General features: G+C 34.1%; 1 protein-coding gene across 7 annotated transcripts in view; it reads left to right on the top strand.

Moving 5' to 3' along the window:
* Jmjd1c (jumonji domain containing 1C) overlaps nt 1-22,168 on the top strand; it is a 246,981-nt gene that overhangs the window by 182,193 nt on the left and 42,620 nt on the right. For 6 of the 7 annotated variants that reach the window (XM_058577933.1, XM_046419641.2, XM_058577938.1 and 3 more), the window contains one exon: nt 19,861-19,966. The exons of the other annotated variant lie outside the window; for it this stretch is intronic. In XM_058577933.1, the coding sequence (XP_058433916.1) occupies nt 19,861-19,966 (106 nt within the window). The remainder of the gene's footprint in view (nt 1-19,860; nt 19,967-22,168) is intronic. 7 annotated transcript variants of the gene reach the window in all.

Raw genomic sequence — 22,168 nt, forward strand, 5'->3', positions numbered from 1 at the left:
TGCCAAATTTTATTGATTTTTTAATTTAAAGATACATATTTAGTCAAATGTATACTTACACACACACACATGAAATTTCTCTTCTCCGGGAATTTTGGCTCTTTGGGTGGTGGCAGTGGTTTATTTAAGTATCAGAAACTACCAGTAAAATTAGCAGTTGTCCAACTTAGATCCCAGCTATCTATAATTCTGGGAAAGGTGTGTAGCCACTTAACCAGCTAAAGGTTTTATTTATTATCTACCAAATAGATAATGCCTGCTTCATGATTTCGGCTTTCCTTTATTGGTAACTGCTGATCATATGTGCTATCTAAATTTAAATTAGGTAAATCTAAATTTTAAAAATCAATACTGAATCATTCTAGCCATTTCAAGTGTCTAAATAGTTATATGTAGGACAGATGTATAACATTTCCATTGCAGAAGATTCTCTTGAACAACCATGCCCTGAATGTTGAAGGCTGCAAGAGAAAATTACACTCGTGTATTTTGGTGCCATCTCAACTGGACCCTTAGTATCATTAGGCATCTTTTTTGATTTCCCTTTTGAACTTCTATTTTGTAAAGCAGTTATTCCAAATTATCACTACTATACTAAATTTCTTCCTTTTAGTAAATGACCTTTCTCTCGGTGCATAGAGGAAATTGAGGTTACAAGCAGGAACCCCCTTTAACTTCCTGTTCTTATACCTATTTATGTGTCTTTTCTTTCCTCCTTTACTCTTGTTACAAAGTTGTGTTCCTTTTTCCTAGTCTACTACTATTGTACAAGTGTTTCAACTATTTAGTACATTAAAAGACAATAAGTTATATGCAAATAAAGCCTGGAGGTAGATAAGAAATATCATTTTGAATAGAAAATGGAAAGGCCCTAAAGTAAGAGCATTCATAGAATAGCATATTATTTTGGAGATCAGTAGAAATTGATGTTGGAGGTTATAAGTGTATTAAGCAGGGCTTTGTGGGCAAATAGTTTAAAAATTTTATTTTTCGAAAGCCTTTGGAGGATTTGACCAGAAAAGTGATGTGATGAAACTTTTCTCTCATATAATTTTAAACATCTACAGACATAAAATAGTAAAATGAACTCCTGTATGCCCACCAGTCAACTTTGACAAGTATCAATTCATGGCCAATATTGTTTTCATCTTCTCTTGGTTTTTTTAGGGATTAAACCCAGGAACGCTTTACCACTGAGCCACATCCCCAGTTCTTTTTATTTTTTTTTTTTTTTTTGGGGGGGGGGGGGGGGGGACCAGGCTCTCAATAAGTTGTTTACGGCCTCCTAAGTTGCTGAAGCTGGTCTCAAACTTACCATTCTCCTGCCTCGGGCTCCAGAGCGGCAGGGATTACAGATATGTGGCACCATGCCCAGCTCTTGTTGTGTTATTCTAGAGCAAATTTCACATGCCGTATTTCATCCCTGTTCTATAAGATTGTACTTCTTAGCAGTACTAGGAATGGTGGAGTAGAATATCATGTTTACTCATTTGCTTTGTCCTTAATTATGCAACGAGTGTTATGAATAATAACACTAATATTACCACCAACAGTTAAAGTGCTGAAAACAGTCTAAATTTTTTGTTGAAGTTCTCTTTAGAATATATCCCACTGGAGGAAATCCCTCTGTGTTTTTAGTACATATCTTCACAGATAGTTTTGCTCTATTTATCAATTCTTAAGATTTTCTCTTTCATTTTTATTGTTGATTAAATAAAATAATTTAAATCTCTGTTCTCTAATATAAAAACTAATGGTTGTCTTATTCCTTTTCTTTATAGTGGGGCTGCTGCTGCTGCTTTTTTTTTCTGTACCAGGGATTTGAACCCAAGGGCACTTAACCACTGAGCCACATCCCCAGCACTTTTTTTTGTATTTTACTTGGAGACAGGGCCTTGCCTAAGTTGCTGAGGCTGGCTTTGAATTTGCAGTCCTCCTGTCTCAGCCTTTTAAGCCCCTGGCATTACAGGTGTCCGCCAACATGCCAAGCCATCATAGTGAGACTTCTTAAAAATATAGTGTGACCTTCTATATCTGTATTTTCTTCTCAATAACATCTTTAATTATTGCAGCCTGGCTTTTCTCTCTATTCTGAAAAAAACTGATCCTGCTAAGATTGCTACCTTGAATGTGTCTCTGTTTTATTGTTTCTGTGACACCTTTTTTCAGGTTTCCCTTCTCTTTACCAGTACTTGCCATTTTTTTCTGAGTAGTTTTAATATCAGGTGATTTTCCAGGTTTCCTTTTTGGTATCATCCCATTTTACTAGTCACCCTCAGCAGTGTCATATTTCCTCTGTTTTTAAAAATTCTATCTTCTGAATCTAAATCCCTACCCTAGACCTCCCTTCTGTACTATTTGTCACCTCCGTAATCTTATGTGCTGGACCTTGTTTAGACAAAACTAGCTTCCTCCATACAGCCTAAATTCTAGAGGAGGCATTATTACATGACTGTATTAAGTAAATTATATAGCAAGATATACAATTTAATAAATGCTGTGACAAAATTGAATGGAGCAGTGTAAGAACAATTAAAAATGAGGAGAAGTGAGACAAGTTAGAGTATTTAATAAGATGGTCAAAGTAAGTAGGTATCTTTGAGAAAGCAAAACCCATATATTCTGTTAACTACTTTATTAATATTGAACACTCAGACCTTCCTGATCATTCCATATTCCAACAAGTGACATAACCATAACTGTCTCATTTTGTCACCCACATTAACATGGGAATGTTTTAGGTTCCTTTCTTGCCTTTATTTATTGATCTCCTATAATTGCTAATTCTGCTTTCTTAATATTGCTTGTAACTGTCCCATCCTTTCCATCTCTATGTGATTTCCATCCTTGCTTGGCTAGACTGTCACAAAGCTGTTCAAATAGGATCTTTGGCCTCCTTGTCCTTATATAATCCATACTAATATATTTAAAGTTCTCCACATGTGCCATACTGTTTGATCATATATGTGTGTGTGTGCTTTTCTCCTATTCTGAAAGCCTTTTTTCTGATCTCCTATAGTCTTGTGGCTGCCCTTGCATTTATGAAGTTCTAAAAAAGCCTAGGTGTCTGTGTTTTTTCTTAAGTCACAACTCAGATATTCCTCTTATGTGATGCTTTTCCGGATAAACTTAACCAGATCATCTTCCCACCCAGATCATCTTCCCACCACTACTACCATTTTTGTCTCAATGCTGTATCCTATATGAATCTCTTTTTAATCTGTACTATTTTTGTATGTCTCTGTTCAGATAATTTCAACAAATTTCTAATCTGCTTTCTTTTATAGCATGTAAGAAGCCAAAAGAAGTAGTAGATTTGCAGATTGATAGCACAAGAGATTATAAAAGAGATGAGAAAGCAGTTGAATTTTTCTGTCTGGGACACTTTGACATAGAATCAACACTTTTTTTGGTGTGGGTGGGGGGGGCACTTAACCATTGGGCCACATCCCCAGCCTTTTTTATTTTGAGACAGTCACCCTAAGTTGCTTAAGGCTTCCCTGAGTTGCTGAGGCTGGAACTTGTGATCCTTCTGCTTCCACCTTCCAAGCCCCTGGGAATACAGGCATGCACCACTTCCCTGGACTCCAGAATCAATACTTTATACCAGTCAGCAATTATGACTGCATATAACATAATAATCAATAATGATGATACCCATGAGTATTAATGAAAGGATTGTGTTAGTATATTATTTAATGAAAGAATGTAAAATCTTTATTCGGATATATAGAAATAAAATTTTAAAATTTGGTGGGTTTTTTTTTTTTAGATATGACAGTGAAGTGTATTTTGATATCTTATACATGGAATATATAACTTATTCTAATTAGGATCTCATTCTTGTGGTTGTACATAATGTAGAGAGAGTTTCACTAGTAGTGTATTCAAATATGAACATAAGAAAGTTATGTTCAATTCATAGAATTAAAATCTTTTTTCCTTGCTGCTGGGAACTGAACCCAGTGCTTTCCAAATGCTGGGGATGTACTCTATACCGCAGAGCTAAATCCCCAGACAAAAACTTATTTTACTAGAAAAATAAGCTTGTTAACATGGCTTTAGTTTACTTTCTCTTCAGGTTTTCTTTTATGATTAGAGTATCTAGATGTATTATCTTTTTAGGAGGAGCAAAAAAATACAGGAATCATTATGGAAGTATGTTACACACATTACCATTTTTAACAATACCTTGTAATTAAGATATTCTGTTATGGTACCTTACACTTGTAATTTTAGTTCCCTTCTCCCCATTTTGAATGTGTATGTGTCTAACAATATTTTTCATAATATTTGCATTTGTTCTATACAGACACCAGTGAAGCTAACAGACTAATAGGTGTCATAAAAGACTAAGTGACTTGGCAAGAATGTCAAGTGAAAGGACTTGCTGATAATTTCAGTTTGCACTAGATTGTGTTAGTTATTTTTGAGAAAAGTGTTTCTCAAGTGTAGATTTGTCATTTCCATAGCAGTATATGAGAAAATGAAAACCAGCCCAAGAAATCTGTGTTGTGTCCGATTGCATTTTGTATTTTTAAAATTTTAAAATACGTTCACTTTGTATGAACAGTATGTAACTATTCTGATTCATATTCTTTCTACATGAATCAGAAAGTCATTGACATAACAGTATGCATACACTAGCTTAGTATTAGTTTCTACTAAAAAATTTTAATAGAATACCTCCCCCAAAATAGTAATGCAAGTCTAAGTTTTATTTCTTTGTTAGGTTGAACTTCCTCTTCCCTATTGCAGATTTTTTTTTTTTTTTTAATCTTGGGTTCTGAAAGAATGTTTTCAGTTACTGCTTCAGAAAACATTAAACAGTTTCCTAGGCCTTCCTGAGTTTGTTCAGTTGTAAGTTTGAGGAAGCTGCAGTTGGTAAATTGTGGTCTGCAGATGCTGTAAGCAGGTGACTCAATAGGTTAAACTCATGACTCAACTGTGTAAAAGCCATGGTGATAAATAGCTTGAAAGAAAAATTGCCTTCCAGAGTTTTGAACTGCGTAAAAAGTTAACTATCATTCAGGTTATCATGAAAATATATGTACATACATGTGGCTTTAAAAGAAACACAGTTTTCTGTAAGCAGTTTTAAATTTTCTTGTTAATTGTTCTGATTTTTATTTTTGTAACTCTGAGAGGACCTTAATAGTAACAGCACTTACCAAGTTGTAGTTAAACTGCAGAAATACTATAGGTCTATAGATGAAGTTTTTTCAAGAGAATAAGTTTTATCAAAAGTTAGTTTCAGTTGGGAGGTTAGTCTAGAAACCCTATTGGTAGTTCTTTTTAATAATATAATTAAAATTAACATTTTTTAAAAAAAATTTAAACTAGATGTAACTGATGAAGTAAAGCAAAGACATATAGTTATTTTATTGTGGTTTGATGTAATAGGACTTTTGTATACAAATCAGTATTGTAAATCCATTTCAAAATCCTTCAGTATTGGGATAAATTATAGTTTACTGTTTATGGTGCTTATTTCAAATATTTCAAATCTTGGATTATATGATTTGAATATATGAACTAATTTTAATTTAGCCAACATGATTTTCTGGGTTGTTTAGTTTTGGTTTTGTCAATCAAACCCAGGGTCTTGCACATGCTAGGCTAGCACTCTACTGCTAGCCCAGTCATTTCCTTTGCTTTGCCTTTTTTTCCCTAGCCTGGCCTTGAATTTGCAATCATCCTACCTCAACCTCCTGAGTAGTAGAGGGAATTACTAAACCAGAACCACCTTGTCTGGTTTGGTTTGGTTTGGCTTTAATAAAGTAATTTTCTAAACTGGGATTTTATCCACTTTATATGACCATGTTGCTAATATCTTAAGTAAATTGTTGAAAACCCAGCAGAGAGTTTTCAAAATTTTGACTCTCCCAAGTGTGTGGCTAGTTGTAAGTTAAGTGGAAAGAGCCTTGCCATTAGAAAGTCCCTTGCTGTTTTGCCTTCTAACCAGATGGTTTTAGGGAAATTACCTAATCTTTGTTTCCTCATCTATAAAATTGAGAGAATAACACCAAACTAAAAGAGGTTTTGTTAGGATTAAATGAGATTAACTGAGGTATTGCTCAGTGGTGGAAAAATAAGTTTTTAAAATTTATACTGACTGGGCTGGGGATATGGCTCAAGCGGTAGCACGCTCGCCTGGCATGCGTGTGGCCCGGGTTCGATCCTCAGCACCACATCCAAACAAAGATGTTGTGTCCACCGAAAACTAAAAAATAAATATTATAAAAATAATTCATTCTCTCTCTCTCTCTCTAAAAAAAAAAATTATACTGAGATATGCTTGCTCTTAAATTTCTTTTTAGTTGTAGCTGGACACAATACCTGCATTTTGTTTATTTTTATGTGGTGCTGAGGATCAAACCCAGTGCCTCACATGGCTAGGCAAGTGCTCTACCACCGTGCTACAACCACAGCACCAGTATGCTTACCTTAAATAGTTATTTTTTAAAAGCTGAAAAGAGGTTTGTCCCATGAATCATAGACAGGTAGTTTAGGAGGTTAGTTTTTAAGTTATATTGAATGAAACCTAAGGGTACTACTGATCTTGGATAATTGAAGAGTGGTAATGCCAACAATCCAGAAACTTTTAATTTTTGGTTTTGCAGTGTTTTTGAGAAGTGGCAAATGAGACTTCCATCATGCTTGTTTTGGGATAAATTTGAGTTAAATTGGCAAAACTCAATGAAGTATTGGAAGTTTTTTCTCAAGGGTAGCAATATAAAGATGGGCTTTGTAAGAGAGAAGGGTGTTTGGCCCAGGATACTTTCAAATAACTAATCTTTCTGTGAATTATTGGAAATTGACTGAATTTATTTGTGTGTGCTGATGTCATTTCATAAATTGTAATTTTTTTTTTAAATATTTATTTTTTAGTTTTTTTAGGTGGACACAATATCTTTATTTATTTAATTTTTTTTATGTGGTGTTGAGGATCGAACCCAGGGCCCCGCACATGCCAGGCGAGCGCACTACCACTTGGGCCACATCCCCAGCCCCATAAATTGTAATATTGACAAAGCATTTTTAAAAATAAGGCATTTAATCCTCTAGAATAATATCTGAAATACCACATCAGATTTTTAAAATTAATATAAAATATTTATTTTGCATAGGGCTAACTTAAAAATCACTTACTTAAACATGTATTTTGTTCCCTAGAAAACCATCCAAAAAAAAGGGACTAGGGTATATAGCTGCTTAACATGAACAAGCAACCCCTAGCACCAAAAAACAAAACACAAAAGTTGTTATCAAATATACGAAACTGTTTATTCATATCAAAATCTGTTAATTAGTGAAGGAAATTTGTTTCCTCTAGCTCAGTTAATATTGAATTTTATGACTTAATATTTATGATTATTTTGACTTTGAAACCTAACAGAAGTTTAAAAAAAAAAAAAACCCTTTAGTGTGTTGTCATTAATAGTAGGCTAGCAGAGAGTTTATGAGTATTAATTTGAATAATACCTTGTATAATTGATGCCGTATTAATAAATTACATTAAATAAATCTTACTTTTTATAGGCTCTAACTTTGCTTTGGTTTACTGTGGGTTTTGTTTTGAGAGGAAGCAGCTGGGAATAGAACTCAAGGCCTTGTACATGTTAGACAAGTACTTTAACTTTGTTTTTAACAATCAGTTTGTATCATAATGAAGGTATTAAGGTATGTTCAAGTGTATCAACAAAATTTCTAAACTATCTAAGTCTTCTGTGGAATAAGGTTATTGTATTTAACTAACAGGTTGTATTGAATTTTTTAGTGAAATGTTTTAAGTTTCCTATAGACGGAATTTTGCAGCAAAGGAAATTGATATAATAATATATGAGCAAATTATTGGCATGAGTCAGTGTTTTGCATTTTAAAACTATTTTCTTTTTCTCATTGCAAAATAATACCTGTTTAGGAAAAACACAAAGGCTAGCTAAATGAAAAAAGATGATCCATAATTTAGTTAGCTAAAGAAACTACTATTAGTATTGTGATATATTTTTGTATATATTTTTATTATATATAAAGATTATAAGGATATATCTCTGTAGATACAGAAATAGATATAGTCATTACAGATTAGACAGAACAGGGATATGCAAAACCAAGAAGATTTAAAGGACGAGGGCTGTAGCTCAGCATCACACACAAAAAAGGAAGTCAGACTGCCTTTGTTCAAATTCTATTTAAAATCTATGTAATCCTAGCCAGACATGGTTCCACATGTCTGCAATCATGGCAACTCAGGAAGCTGAGACAAGAGGATTAGAAGTTAGAGGTCTGCCTCAGTATTTTAGCAAGATGATGTCTCTAAATAAATGAAGGAAGGACAGACAGATGGACTGGGGATGTAGCTCATAAGTAAAGTACTCCTGGGATCATTTTCAACTCCTAAAAAAATAAAATCTATGTAACCTAAACTCTCCACACCTCAGTTTCCTCATCTATAAAATGGAGATAACAATACCTGCCTCATTGGTTATTTTGAGAATGAATTGGCATAATGAAGGTAAAATATTTAGCATAGTATCTGTTACATAGTAAATGCTATACTCATAAATGAATTCTGCAGACAAGGCTCTGAATATAGTAAAGGAATTCCTCTTAAAAATGTTGTGTTAAGGGGCTGGGGATGTGGCTCAAGCAGTAGCGCGCTCGCCTGGCATGCGTGCGGCCCGGGTTCGATCCTCAGCACCACATGCAAACAGAGATGTTGTGTCCGCCAAGAACTAAAAAAAAAATAAATAAATATTAAAAAAATGTTGTTAATGTTCATTTGGAAAAATAATAAAGAAAAGGAATGTTTTTGTCGTCTTTTGTGTCAGGGTAGAATAGGATTCTTTTGGGGGGTGTGTATGTATTTATAACCAAGGATTGTACCCTAGGGTTTTTTACTACTGAGCTACATCTCCAGTCCTTTTTTATTTTTAAGACAGAATTTAGCTGAACTGCTAAGTCTGCCCCTGGCCTTGTGATCATTCTGCCTCAACTCTCAAGTCCCTGGGATTATAAGCATGTGCCACCACACCCTGCTTAAGATCGTTTCTAAAAGCTATATCCAATTTTCTAAGTAGACTTCCTTTGGAGAAATGTTTAATTTCTGAATATAAGTTATGGCCTATAATAGTAGAAAATTATATTAAAATATCCTTATTTTTAAATTTTTAATTGTAGATGGACGTAATGACTATTTAGTTTTTATGTGGCGCTGAGGATCAAACCCAGTGCTTCACACATGCTAGGCAAGTACTACTGAACCACAGTTCCAGCCCTATCATTAAGTTTAGTTTGTTTACCTGGTAGATTTTAATTTTATTTTTATATTAAAAGTGTTTTTTCCTTCTGATAGACGTGAAATTTAAATTTTGGTTTTATTTCATGTTTTTCAGTACTAACATTAGGTGATGCTTCTGTAAGAATTAAAATTATTTGCTCCATAGTTATTACAAGTTAATATGCTGTGGAGAGTTTGAAAACTGTTCAGATGAGCATATTTTTAGTCTATAATAGGTTAACTGAAGACTGTTTTAACTATAAAGTTAGATTCAATTAAAAATGGCAACTTAGTTTCTTGAGTTAGGATTCCATTAAACATTGTGTGTATTTTTTATATTGATAAATTTGGTGGAAGTCTTCAGATCAAAATTTTGCAAATGACAAATGTCAAAATAACTAATACAGAATGATTAAAAAACTCATTGGAAATAGAGAACACTAAATTGACACTTTTTCATTTTAAATGAGGTTTACAATAATATATGAGTTTCTAAGAATTAAAATTTGCAAAGTATTGCAACAACAGAAAAATTTAAAAAACAAATACAAAATGGACTAGACGGAATACAAATACAAAATAGTGTTATATGTGAAGTAATAAAAATGATAAGGGAACATAGTCTCATTTGGGAAATTATAAGCCCAAAGAAACAGAACTAAAATCTTGAGACTAAAATTTAGAATATTTTTATACTTATTTATGGTATATACTTTTCTAAAATTGAAACATTGATGGTATAAATAATGGCAAGTAAATGAAAATTCTAATGAGATGTTCCTGAAATACCTGGATATATAGTAGCAAGTGGCCTACATTGGCGATACAAGGTAAATTTTTTTAGGATTATAGATTTTTTTCCTTTTTTTCTGATTTAATTATTAATACTTCTAGGATCCATCTACAGTTAGCTGAGCTGTACTGATGCTCTGGAATGAATTATTAACCAGTATCATTTTTTCATTTTTATTTCCTTTTACATGTAAAGATAGACTTTGTTATTCTAAAGGGCTAAATGCAATTTTAAAATTTAACATTCACATGCTTTTATAACATTTTATGAAACTAGGAGCCATTAGCTATGGCAGACCTTTAAAAATGTTATCTTCATAAGGAAACTTCAGAAAGAGTATGAACATGTTCTGGAAAGAAAATGCTTTTATAATAATATATTGACAAGATGAATGATAAAAGACTGACAAAAACTTAAGAAGCAAAATAAGTCTTATATAAAAGAGATAGTCTATTTCCTTATTTTATATGCTTGCAACCATAGCATTGTCATCATCACCTTTAGATTAACTGCAGGCTTTGGGCTTGCAACTAGTCAAGTGTCTTTGATTGTGTTTGATGAGAGCTTTGTAAGACCATCCAAGCTTGCTTTTAAAACTTTTTTTGTAAAAAGCAAAACTTACCCTGTCATAGTGGCATATGCCTACAATCCCAGTAAATTTGGAGGCTGTAGCAGAAAGATTGCAAGGCCAAGGCCACCCTCAGGAATTTAGTAAGGCCTTGTCTCATAAAAGGTAAACAGAACTGAGATGGTAGCTTGGTGATAAGGCACCCCTGAGTTTCTGTCTTCAGTTCAGGGGTAGTGGAGGAAGAAAATCTTAATTACTTATTGAAGTCAATTTTATCTTCTGAACTGGCGCTTAGAAATATTTTAGGGTTTGGGATGCTGCCATTATAGCTCAGGGGTAGAGCACTTGACTAGCATGTGTGAGGCACTGGGTTTGATCCTCAGCACCTCATAAAAATGAATGAATGAAATAAAGGTATTGTGTCCATCTACACCTAAAAAAAATTTTTTTAAAATAAAAGAAATATTTTAGAGTTTGGGTATTGTTCAGTGGTAAAGCACATGATTAGCTTCAATTCCTAGTACTCCCCACCACCAAAGAAGGAAATGGGGGAAATTTTTGAATTATTCTAGGAATAACCATTTGTAGCACCTTACAGAGGAGGGAGGAAAACTAAAAATGAACTCCCTACATGAGCCTCTTTTCCCTAACAGCCTTTTTTTTTAGATGAATATTTATTGTTCCTTTAGGGCACAGTATAAATTATATCATTAATTTGATCTCTTCATATAGAGATAGATTGCCATCTCATGGAGAAAACACTCATTTTAAATCCTAATGTCTTACTAGAGATTTTACAAGAGTGTACATTAAATGATTGAATGTTTATAATCCTATAAACCACCATGGCAAATACAGTTCAAATTGAATTAGTTTCTTATTTTATGAAATGGATAAAACATTTAGCTCTAGGATCTTATAATGTTTGTTTAACTTTAAGGATATTAAATAATTGGCTAGCCTGTTAAGTTCTTATGATTAAATTATGATGGTGTGAAAATGGATGGTATATAAGATAAAAATGGGAAGGGAAAGAGATGGCTGTGGTTTTATGTTGTTCTTGGACAAACTTCAGGACTTTTTTTCTCTTTCTTTCTTGCTTGCTTGCTTTTTTTTTTTTTTTTTAAGAGAGAGAATTTTTAAAATATTTATTTATTTATTTTAGTTTTTCGGCGGACACATCTTTATTTGTATGTGGTGCTGAGGATCGAACCCGGGCCGCACCCATGCCAGGCGAGCCACATCCCCAGCCCCCTTGCTTGCTTTCTTGCTTGCTTGATTTCTTGCTTTCTGAAGAGGTCCTGGGGTTTGAACTCAGTTGTGTTCCATCTCTGAGCTACATTCTCCATCCCCTCTGGAGTCGGGGTCTTGCTAAGTTTCCCTGGCAGACTTTAAACTTCAGATCCTCCTACCTCAACCTCCCAAGTAGTTGGGATTGCAGGCATGTGCCACTTTGTCTGGCATCTCTTTTTGTTTCTGAATTAATATAAACTTCTAGTGCAAGGAATGCTTTCTAAAAGCTCGGGCGCAAGAATTACAAAAGATCAGAATGTTGGCATTTGCTATTTTTCCCTTATACAGTAATCTTTTTTTTTTTTTTCCCCACACTAGTAAAATTTTAACATATACCTAGAGGGAAGTTACTACCACATAAATGGGCTTTCAAAAGTAATCCTTTTTAATGGTTTAAAAATTTACCCAAATATCATTATGATACTGTTTCCGTTAATAACATCAGATGACCTTGGAGCTTCATTTTATTACTACTAGTTACATCACCTCTCTTAAGACATTAAATTTTTCCTGTGGCTTCAGGATATAAATACTGAGCATGTTTCGTGTCATCTCTTTGATTTTGAGTGGGAGAAAATTGCATGGATAATACAAATTATTAGCCAAGTCCCTCCTGCCATCTGAATCCTTATGTATAATTATTTTATTGTTGTTTGAGAAGGGGTCTCACTATTGTTGCCCAGGGTGATCTGGAACTCCTGAGCTTAGGTGATCCTGCCTCCTTAGCCTCCCAAGTAGCTGGGACTACAAATGCTTGCCATCATTCCCATCTTTTAATTGTTTTTTTAAAGAAAAATTCCATTGCTGTCATTTACATTATAATCTAAATTTTAGGCTTCTAAATTAACCAAAATAAACCAGGAATGATAGAATTTTCTATAAATAGAACATAATTTTAATTTTCTCTTGCTTTTAATTATATTGATTTTGTGTGTGTGTGTGTGTGTGTGTGTGTGTCTAGGGATGTAACCCAAGGCTTCCACACATAGTTGTATCTCCCACTCTTAAATACCTTTGTTTGGGGCTGGGGTTGTAGCTCAGTGGTAGAGCACTTGCCTAGCTTGTGAAATGTACTGCGTTCCATACTCAGCACCACATAAAATAAATAAATAAAGGTATTGTGTCCATCTACAACTAAAAATTAAAAAGAATATTCATCTTTTAAAAAATATGTGTGTTTCTGTATAGACAGGTTGAATTAACCTCTAGGGTTCTTAATATATTCAGATACGTGAAATAGGTTACTATTTAAAGAATATCTTTACAATATACCTAATTTCTCAATGCATGTATTCATTTTTACCTTACTGTAGAGTATAGAGAAGTGGATAGTACCAACCTTTGTATATAATAATTGTTGTTGGCCTACAGGAGTAAACCTTATCTTTCAAAGTAATTTTTTCTTAATTGTCTACACTGAAATTAAGTACATCAAGGAAGTGTGTGCTAAACAAGGAATCTATCAGGGAAATTCATTTACTTGTAGAGTTTTTTTTAAAAAATTATTTGAAATAGGATTTGTATGATTTTCCTAGGCTCATAAATGTACATAATTCAGACATTTGTGAAATATAGTTAATTCTATAATATTACATTGCCTTAATTATATGAGGTTTTTAGAATTTTTTTACTTATAGATGGACACAGTATCTTTATTTTGTTTGTTTATATTTATATGGTGCTGAGGATCAAACCCAGTGCCTCACATGTGTGAGGCAAGTGCTCTGCCCAATAATAAGAGTTTTTAATCTTACATTTTGTATTTATTTATTTATTTATTTTGTACTAGGGATTGAATTCAGGGGTGTGCTACTACTGAGCTACATTCCCATTCCTTTTTATTTTGAGACAGGGTATTGATATGGTTGAGGCTAGCCTCTTACTGCCTCAGCTTTGAGAGTTGCTGGTATTGCAAGAATGCATTACTGTGTCCCCCTAAAGTTTGTTCTTGTTTCAGCTCAGAGGTAAACTGAATCCAGCCTGTCTCACATTTTGTAAGGTCTTTTTATCCTCCACTGACCCCAGAGTGCTCATAATTGAATTTATGGCATCATGCATTTTAAGCAAGCACTCCTACTGCTGAGCCACATTCCCAACCCTGCATTTTTAAATCGTTGAAAAAAATCAAAAGAAGAATAATATGACATTTGACTATCCTGTGAAATTTAAATTTTATAGAATACAAAAATCTTTTAGAATACAGCATGCTTACTTATTTATATATTATTTTTTGTATCATTTGACTGCCTAGCAGTCAATAGCAGAATTGAGTAGGTCACAGAAATCGTGTGATCCACAAACATAAGATGTCTGGCCCTAACATTCTCTGACTTCATACTGCAGGATTTGGTATATTAGTAATTGATGTCAGTCTTGACTTACAGGGACTTTACATTCATTTTTATGACTATTAGCCAGTAATCCCAAGGATCTAAGGAAAAGCAATCATTTATAGTTTTGGTAACCATGAATTTAAGTTTATGACTATTACAAAGCTGGTGTGGCAAACATATTCAATCACTTGACCTGATGTTTAAGATACAAATGGTTTCTTTTATGGTAACTCCTATAAAATAGAGTCAAAGGTGGTTTGTGGGGGAAATTTAATACAGTATGATTTAAGAAGCTCACTGGATGTCACACAGAGGTTAAGGGTTTTATTGAAGAGGGGAAAATATCATTCCATTAATAAACCACATATCAATATCAGTATTAGGTTATTCTCTGTCAGAAATTATACAAAGAAGTGACTTTTTAAAAATTTTAATCAAAGTGCTATTCTAGACATCAGTTGGGACTTTTTTTTTTTAAAGAGAGAGTGAGAGAATTTTAATATTTATTTTTTAGTTTTCGGCGGACACAACATCTTTGTGTGTGGTGCTGAGGATCGAACCCGGGCCACACGCATGCCAGGCAAGCGCGCTACCGCTTGAGCCACATCCCCAGCCCATCAGTTGGGACTTTAGAGCCAGTTTCTTCAAATTATAAAGTCAATCAGCTCAGGCACCTAGATAGAAACTAACCACTGGTATATTTTTCTCCAGTACGTGTCTTTGCTGGCTCTTCTGTTGGTAAATAAACTCAGAATATATGTGACATAAAGAATGTATTTCCAGGGCCTGGCACAGTGGCACATGCATGTAATCCAGCAGCTCAGGAGGCTGGTTCAAGAGGATCTCAAGTTAAAAGCCAGCCTCAGCAAAAGTGAGGTGCCAAGGCACTTAGTGAGACCCTGCCTCTAAATAATATACAAAATAGGGCTGGGGATGTGGCTCTTTGTTTGAGTGCCCTGAGTTCAATTCCTGGTACCCCTCACCACCCCACCATCCCCAAAAAGAATCTATTTCCAGAACTGGTAAGGAGTACTTTTCTGTTACAAGAAGGAAAATCACCACCTTATTATCTTATAAATGTTTTGCATATATTTTTAGCACTCTCAGGATATAGCTTTTTTTTTTCTTTTCACATCTTCATACAGGATATTGCTTTTATTTAAGTTATTTGGGGATATCTGAATATTGTATTATTCTAATTTTAGTTTTTATACCACCTAATTGGGTATATGTTCTTTTGAACTAAGTAGGAAATAGAGAACCATTTAAAATGAGATTAGTTCAAAAGTCCAATGTCCAAGTACAGATTCCAGCATGATTTTAACTCCATGATGGTATTCTGTACATGTGAAGAAAAACTTTTTGTACTTTGACTATCCCAAATAATAATTCATAACAGTGTTTGCCTAGAAATAAATAATTTGGAAATTTGTAGATTATGATTAAAGCACATCACCAGAGTTGTTTTTTTCTCTTTTATGCTTTCTGATTCTAAGGTTGTATGAGTTTACCACTGTAAGCTGCTCCTCTTTGATAAGTGTTCAAGTATTGCTATATATGTTTTCATATAACCACTGTTAGACTTTTACAAAAAAGATAGTTTCCATTAATGTCTTTCAGTTCATTTTACCCATTCTATCTTTAAAAATGTTACCTTTCACCTGATAAACATAATGAGGAGAGAGAGAGAGAAAATAAAAGACAGGACACCTAAGTATTCTTTATCATTTACTGATTTTAATCAAGGACCATACTCTGTGAAAAGGTTATAGTAATTTCAGTCTACAAAGTTGTTATAAAAATTAATAATGTATGGGAAATGCACAATCTTGTTATCTTTTTTGTTGTTGTTGTTGTTGTTGTTACTACATTACAGTACCCAACTATTGTTCATTTAGAGATAACTTATGTCTTCGAAAAAAGAAAAACAATGAACTGAACAGTAAATATACTCTAGAACTTCATTTAAGGCATTGTTTTGAACATCATGTTTTCTTTATAAGTTTCTAATAAGGCAGATCTTGCTGAACTGATTTTTCCTATTTGTCACTTGCTGGAAGTTTTAATTAGGAGTTTCCATATGATACAGTTATGGATAAGGGAAGGTTCATAGAAGGTTCTATTCTTTCACTACTTGGTGACTTGTTCAGGGAAAATTTCAGAAAATACATATTGTTACTTAAGCTAAAAACTACCTTACCACTGAGCTACACCACCCCCAGCCCTTTTTATATTTTATTTTGAAACAAGGTCTTGCTAAATTGCTTAGGGGCCCACTAAGTTGCTGAGGTTGGCCTCGAACTTGTGGTCTTCCTGCCTTGACCTCCAGGAATCACTGGGATTACAGGAATATGCCCTGGCACCCAGCTAAATTGTTTTATAATAGCATATAAGCTCAAGACACAGCTGAAATTCTTCTGTAGTTTGTAAAATAGCAAATATTCTTAAGTTTTGGTGGGGGTTTTGTGTGTGTGTTTGGTACCAGGGATTGAATGCAGCAGCATTTAACCACTAAGCTACATCTCCAGCCCTTTCTAATTTAGAGACAGCGTCTTGCTGAGTTACTTAAGGACATTGCTAAGTTGCTGAGGCTGGTTTTGAACAATCCTCCTGCCTCAGCCGCTCAAGCTGCTGGGATTGCAGGTGTGTGCCAATGCACCTGGCTCTCTCAGCGAGTTTTTAATTACAGATTCCCAGTTTCTAAATCAGCTTTATGGGCTTAATATTTGATTTTTAGCGCCTTCACAAAATTGTTTAGGTCAACACATAGAAAAAAAGTCTTCATTTTTCTCTGTTTCAGGAGTTGCTTATTTAGCCTTTTGTGAGACTCTTTAAAATGGATATGATGATGTAACAGTATACATGGAACAGGAGTAGTTCGGCAACAACATGCTTGTCATAAACCAGGCAGTGTCTTAGGACAGTTTTAATGAGTTTTTAATTAATTAATTGTTACCTACTGCCATAGATAATTCAGAATTGAAATTTTGTAAAATTAACTTTTAACTAAACATGGTGATGCATACCTGTAATCCTAGCAACTTTCGGGGCTGAGACAGTGATATCACAAGTTCCAGGCCAGGTTCAGTAAATTGGGAGAGAACCCTGTCTCAAAAAGAGTTGGTGGGGTCAGGCACAGTGGTACACGCCTGTAATCCCAGCGGCTTGGGAGGCTGAGACAGGAGAATTGTGAGTTCAAAGCCAGCCTCAGCAACTGGGAGGCACTAAGCAACTCAATGAGACCCTGTCTCTAAGTAAACTAAAAATAGGGCTGGGGATGTGGCTCAGTGGTCGAGTACCCCTGAGTTCAATCCCTGGTACCAAAACAACAAAATAAAGAGCTGGTGGGTATAAATAACTTCAGTAGTATCACAAAAACTAAATTTAAAAAAAAAAAACAATAAAAATTAATTGCAGTACTTCAAAAAAATCTTTTGAGACAGTGTCTCATTCAGTTGTCAAGGCTAGCCTCTAACTTGAGATCATTCTGTGTACTGGGATTATAGGCATGTGCCACTGTGCTCAGTTTCAGTGCTTTAAATATCTTATAACAAACAGGATTGAGGCAGATATTAGTAACTCTACTTTGTAGATGAGAAAACTGATAACAGAAATTTGAGCTTATCTAAGTAAGGTCATATCAGTAAAGGGACTCACAGTATTCATTTATTTATTTATTTTTATTTATTTATTTTTTAAAATATTTATTTATTTAGTTTTCTGCAGACACAACATCTTTGTATGTGGTGCTGAGGATTGAACCTGGGCCGCACGCATGCCAGGCGAGCGCGCTACGGCTTGAGCCACATCCCCAGCCCTCATTTATTTTTTGGTTAATTTTTTCCACTAGAAAATTAGTCATTTGTTTGTTTAAAAGATATGTATGCTGTGTAATGATCTTGGAAAAAGCTCGTTACTTTAACTTGTTGAATTAATATAAATATATTTAAACAAATTAATTTTATATTCTAGGGGTTATATGTTATAAAATTTCAACATAGGCAATTGTAAGGTGTTGATAATGCTGCTTTTTAAGTAGTTATAACTCCCTATGTAGTAATAGATATATGGATGTGTATGTATGGAAGCTTAAGTGGAGATAATTTTGATAGAATTTGTAGCTGTCAGAGCAATCTGAAAATGGTGATTTTTCCATAGAAAGTTTCCTGTATTCAAATTTATATATATTCAGGATATGACTATACTGAACTGTCAGTATGTATCAGGAGGAGTAGAGTCCTATAGAACTTGTGATATTTTCTATTCTAAAAGTGATGAGATTATCTAATAGTGAGTATATTTTTACTATTGTTTTTTTCTGGTGCTGAGAATTGAATCCAGAGCCACATGGATACTAAGCATATGCTTCACCACTGAGCTACATCCCCAGACCCCTAAAGTATATTATTAAATGGAGGGTAAAGAAAAGGAATTACTTCTGCCTTTGGCTTTTCCTAGATATAAGAGACATATCAGATAGAATATTTACCACAATATTATTCCAAAAGTGTAGAGTAGTATCGTAAAGCACTGATGGATGAGAAGGCAAATCTAATTTACTTGGATAGACTTTGGAACAAAGGAGTACAGTATGACCTGCTTCATCCATCTTTTTTTTTTTGCCCCCCCTAAATTGCTAGATTCTTTTTATTTACCAGGTATAATTTCCTGATTTAGCTCCTTTCTGATCACTAATCTGCCAGTCTACTTTTAAAATAGTCCCAAAGTGACAGTGCTGTTTTCTCACCAGTTAACTTTAGAGCTTCTGCAGCCAATCTCAAATGCAGGTGCAGCAGAGGTGCTTTGAGAGAAAGAGAACAGAATGTGATGGTCTGGGACCAGCTGATCGTGGGAAACCATGTGACAACGTGATTGTTTCTATGGTCTAGATCCACCTTGTTCTGAGGATAATATCGTGAATAATCTAATTTTAATTACCTGAATGCTTTGGCCCTAACTTAAAATAGAAGTTTTAGCAGTGAAGTTATGGTCAAATGAGTTTCAATAGAACTGAATTTTATGACATTAAAATCAGGGCAGTGACTGTTAGTTTCAAACCCTAATGTTTTGAGCATAATTTGATGTGGTAATTTATATGTATATATTAACTGTCACTAAAATACTGCATTATTTTGCCACAGACCTTGGATGACCTGATACATTTGGTTTTTATATTGCTTCAAATAGTAAAATCCTGGGCTGGGGGCATGGCTGAGTGGTAGAGTATTTGTCTAGTATGCTGGAGGTAAGGTCCTGGGTTCAGTCCCCCATACTGCAAACAATAGCAGAATAGTAAAATTCTTGAAAAGCTGATCAGAATAAGACTATATTTAAAAAGTTAGAAAATTCATTACTAAATTTCTAGTGTTTGACTATAGAACATTGTTGTCAAGGATCAGATCATACCACAGATTAATTTCCTATGCTCAGTTGTTACATAATTTCTCATAAACTACAACTTTGAATTTGTGGTTTTACATATATTTAGATCAAGAAAATATAAGTCTTTAGGACATATAAAAGAGAAAGTTGGTAACATGAATGTTAGGAGAGCATAATGTGGACCTTTTCTTTTAATCTATAATTCTAGGACGACATAGACAGCCTAAACCCAGTTCTCAGGGACAACCCGCAACTTCACGAGGAAGTGAAAGTCTGGGTAAAGGAACAAAAGGTTCAGGAGATTTTTATGCAAGGTAACTATTTTGAAATTATGCATTATTGGGGGGTGGGACTAGGCAACTTTACATATTTGTGTTTAGTTGTTCAATTATATGCAATGTAAGTGGAAGGCCCAGTCTAATAATTTGAATTCTATATAGTCCAAGGGAAAATAATTGCAGTATCCTAATAATTTTGATAGTTTATTATTCTACCAGTTTTTCAAATAACTTATTTGAGCAAAATTCCTGGCTTGAACTTAAAATTGCACAGGTGTTTTGTTGAATGGAAAATGTTCATAGTATAAAATGCTCTAAGTGTGTGAAGGAAGCATTGTTTGCAGTAAAGGGTTACCCAGAACCAAAATTGATTTCCTTTGAAGAATGCTGTTGATAATCTGATAAAAGTAGCCTGTTTTACTGCACCTTTTTCTACAATTACCTCATTACTAGTCAGTTTTGTTCCCTTTGTTTACTAAGTTACAGGTTTATCTACAACAACATGTGACCTTCATACTAATGTTTTGTAATTCCTAGTAATTTTCCTTTATGTCAATAAAATAACATAGATATAAACTTCTTGTAAAATTGAATTGAAACTGATTATGACATGAACATATTATATTGTAGAATGTTAAAAATAGTTTTGTTGTTAAATTTCCATATTTCTCTCAATCCTCAGTACCCAGCCGTTAAGCATTAAATGAAGTAATCTCAGTTGTGATTGTTTTGCTTTATATGGTTACATATAGCAACAGATTGTGTATATATTAAATTTTTCTTAGTATAAATATTCATAACAAAAATCAGCTATTTTGGTTATCATCCATGTGTCAAGTCTCCCAGTCCAAACAACAACTAAACCTTGAATGATCCTGCCCAATCTACCTCCCCTTTTGTTTCTATCAAATTTCAGCATCACCTTTATCGATCCTTTTGGGGGGAAGAGGTACGGGAGATTAGGAGCACTCAACCACTGAGCCACAACCTCAGCCCGCTATTTTGTATTTTATTTGGAGACAGCGTCTCACTGAGTTGCTCAGCCCCTCATTTTTTGAACTCGTGATCCCTCTGTCTCAGCCTTCTGAGCCGTTAGTATTACAGGCTTGCGCCACCACACCTGGCTTTTTCTATCCATTTTTGTGATAAATAAAACTGGTGATGATGCTGCACACACAAAAATTAGTGTCAGTTTCAGATTTCCATTTATGTTATAAATGTCAAATGATTTTAATAGAATTTATTAGGTCCACATGTTGTGATTGGTTGGTATGACAATCCCTATCCCCTTTTTTTCTCTTTTTGCAGTTTATTTGTTGAAGTAACCAAACTAATACTTAAAAAAATAATTGTTTTCTCATATCCTGTGAGGAAAAAAGATTAAAGCGTTTATAACCCCTTTTCATTTTAAGCATAATTGTGTGAGGCAAATTACAAACTGTGCTTAGTGTTGGGAATAAACCAGTGTAGATGGTATGCTTATGGTAATTAAAAACTGATCATTTTGGTGTTTTTCTGTAACCATTTTCCGTATTACGCAGAAAAAACTAATCTGGAGTCTTACTCTTCCCATAGTTAGAAAAGACTACAGTTTGTATAATAAATTATGGATAGTGAATAGCATTTATTCATCACCTTCTTTAAAATATAGCCAGTGAATATCTTCATTTTTTTCCTAGATCAATATACATACCATTTACAAGTCACATGGATTATTATTGTTTTTGTTATGGTGGTGGTACAGGGGATCAAACATGGGCTTTTTACATACTTGTCAAGTGCTCTGCCACTGAGCTATGTCCCTAGCCCCTTTATATTTTATTTTTGAGGTAGGGTCTTAGTAAGTCGTCTAGTCTGACCTTGAACTTGTGATCCTCCTGCCTTGACCTCTTCGTTAAGGTGCAGCTACAGTTACGGAAGTGCACCACTGCACCAAGCTGTGCATTAGATGTTTTAGGTTGTTACTGACATTGCTCTTCTTTTTCTTTTTGCTTCTTTTTTTAAAAAACTGTAAATAAGTATTTAACCATTTGTTGGTATTTTGAGTGTGTTAAACCTAGAGCTTCAGTCTAGAAATCAGAAAAAATAAGTTTTATCCCAACTTAAAGAGTTGGAAAGGATTAAATAAGCACTTGAAACTTTGAAATCATTTTGTAATTGTTAATATAGACTACTATTATCAATGTGCCATAGACTCCCCACCCTCCACAGTTCCCATTAAACTTGATAAAGTATTCA

This window comes from Marmota monax, unplaced genomic scaffold (assembly GCF_021218885.2).
Source record: "Marmota monax isolate L192 unplaced genomic scaffold, Marmota_monax_Labrador192_F-V1.1 WCK01_AAM20220418_F8-fsc00019, whole genome shotgun sequence".
Taxonomy (NCBI): Eukaryota; Metazoa; Chordata; class Mammalia; order Rodentia; family Sciuridae; genus Marmota; species Marmota monax.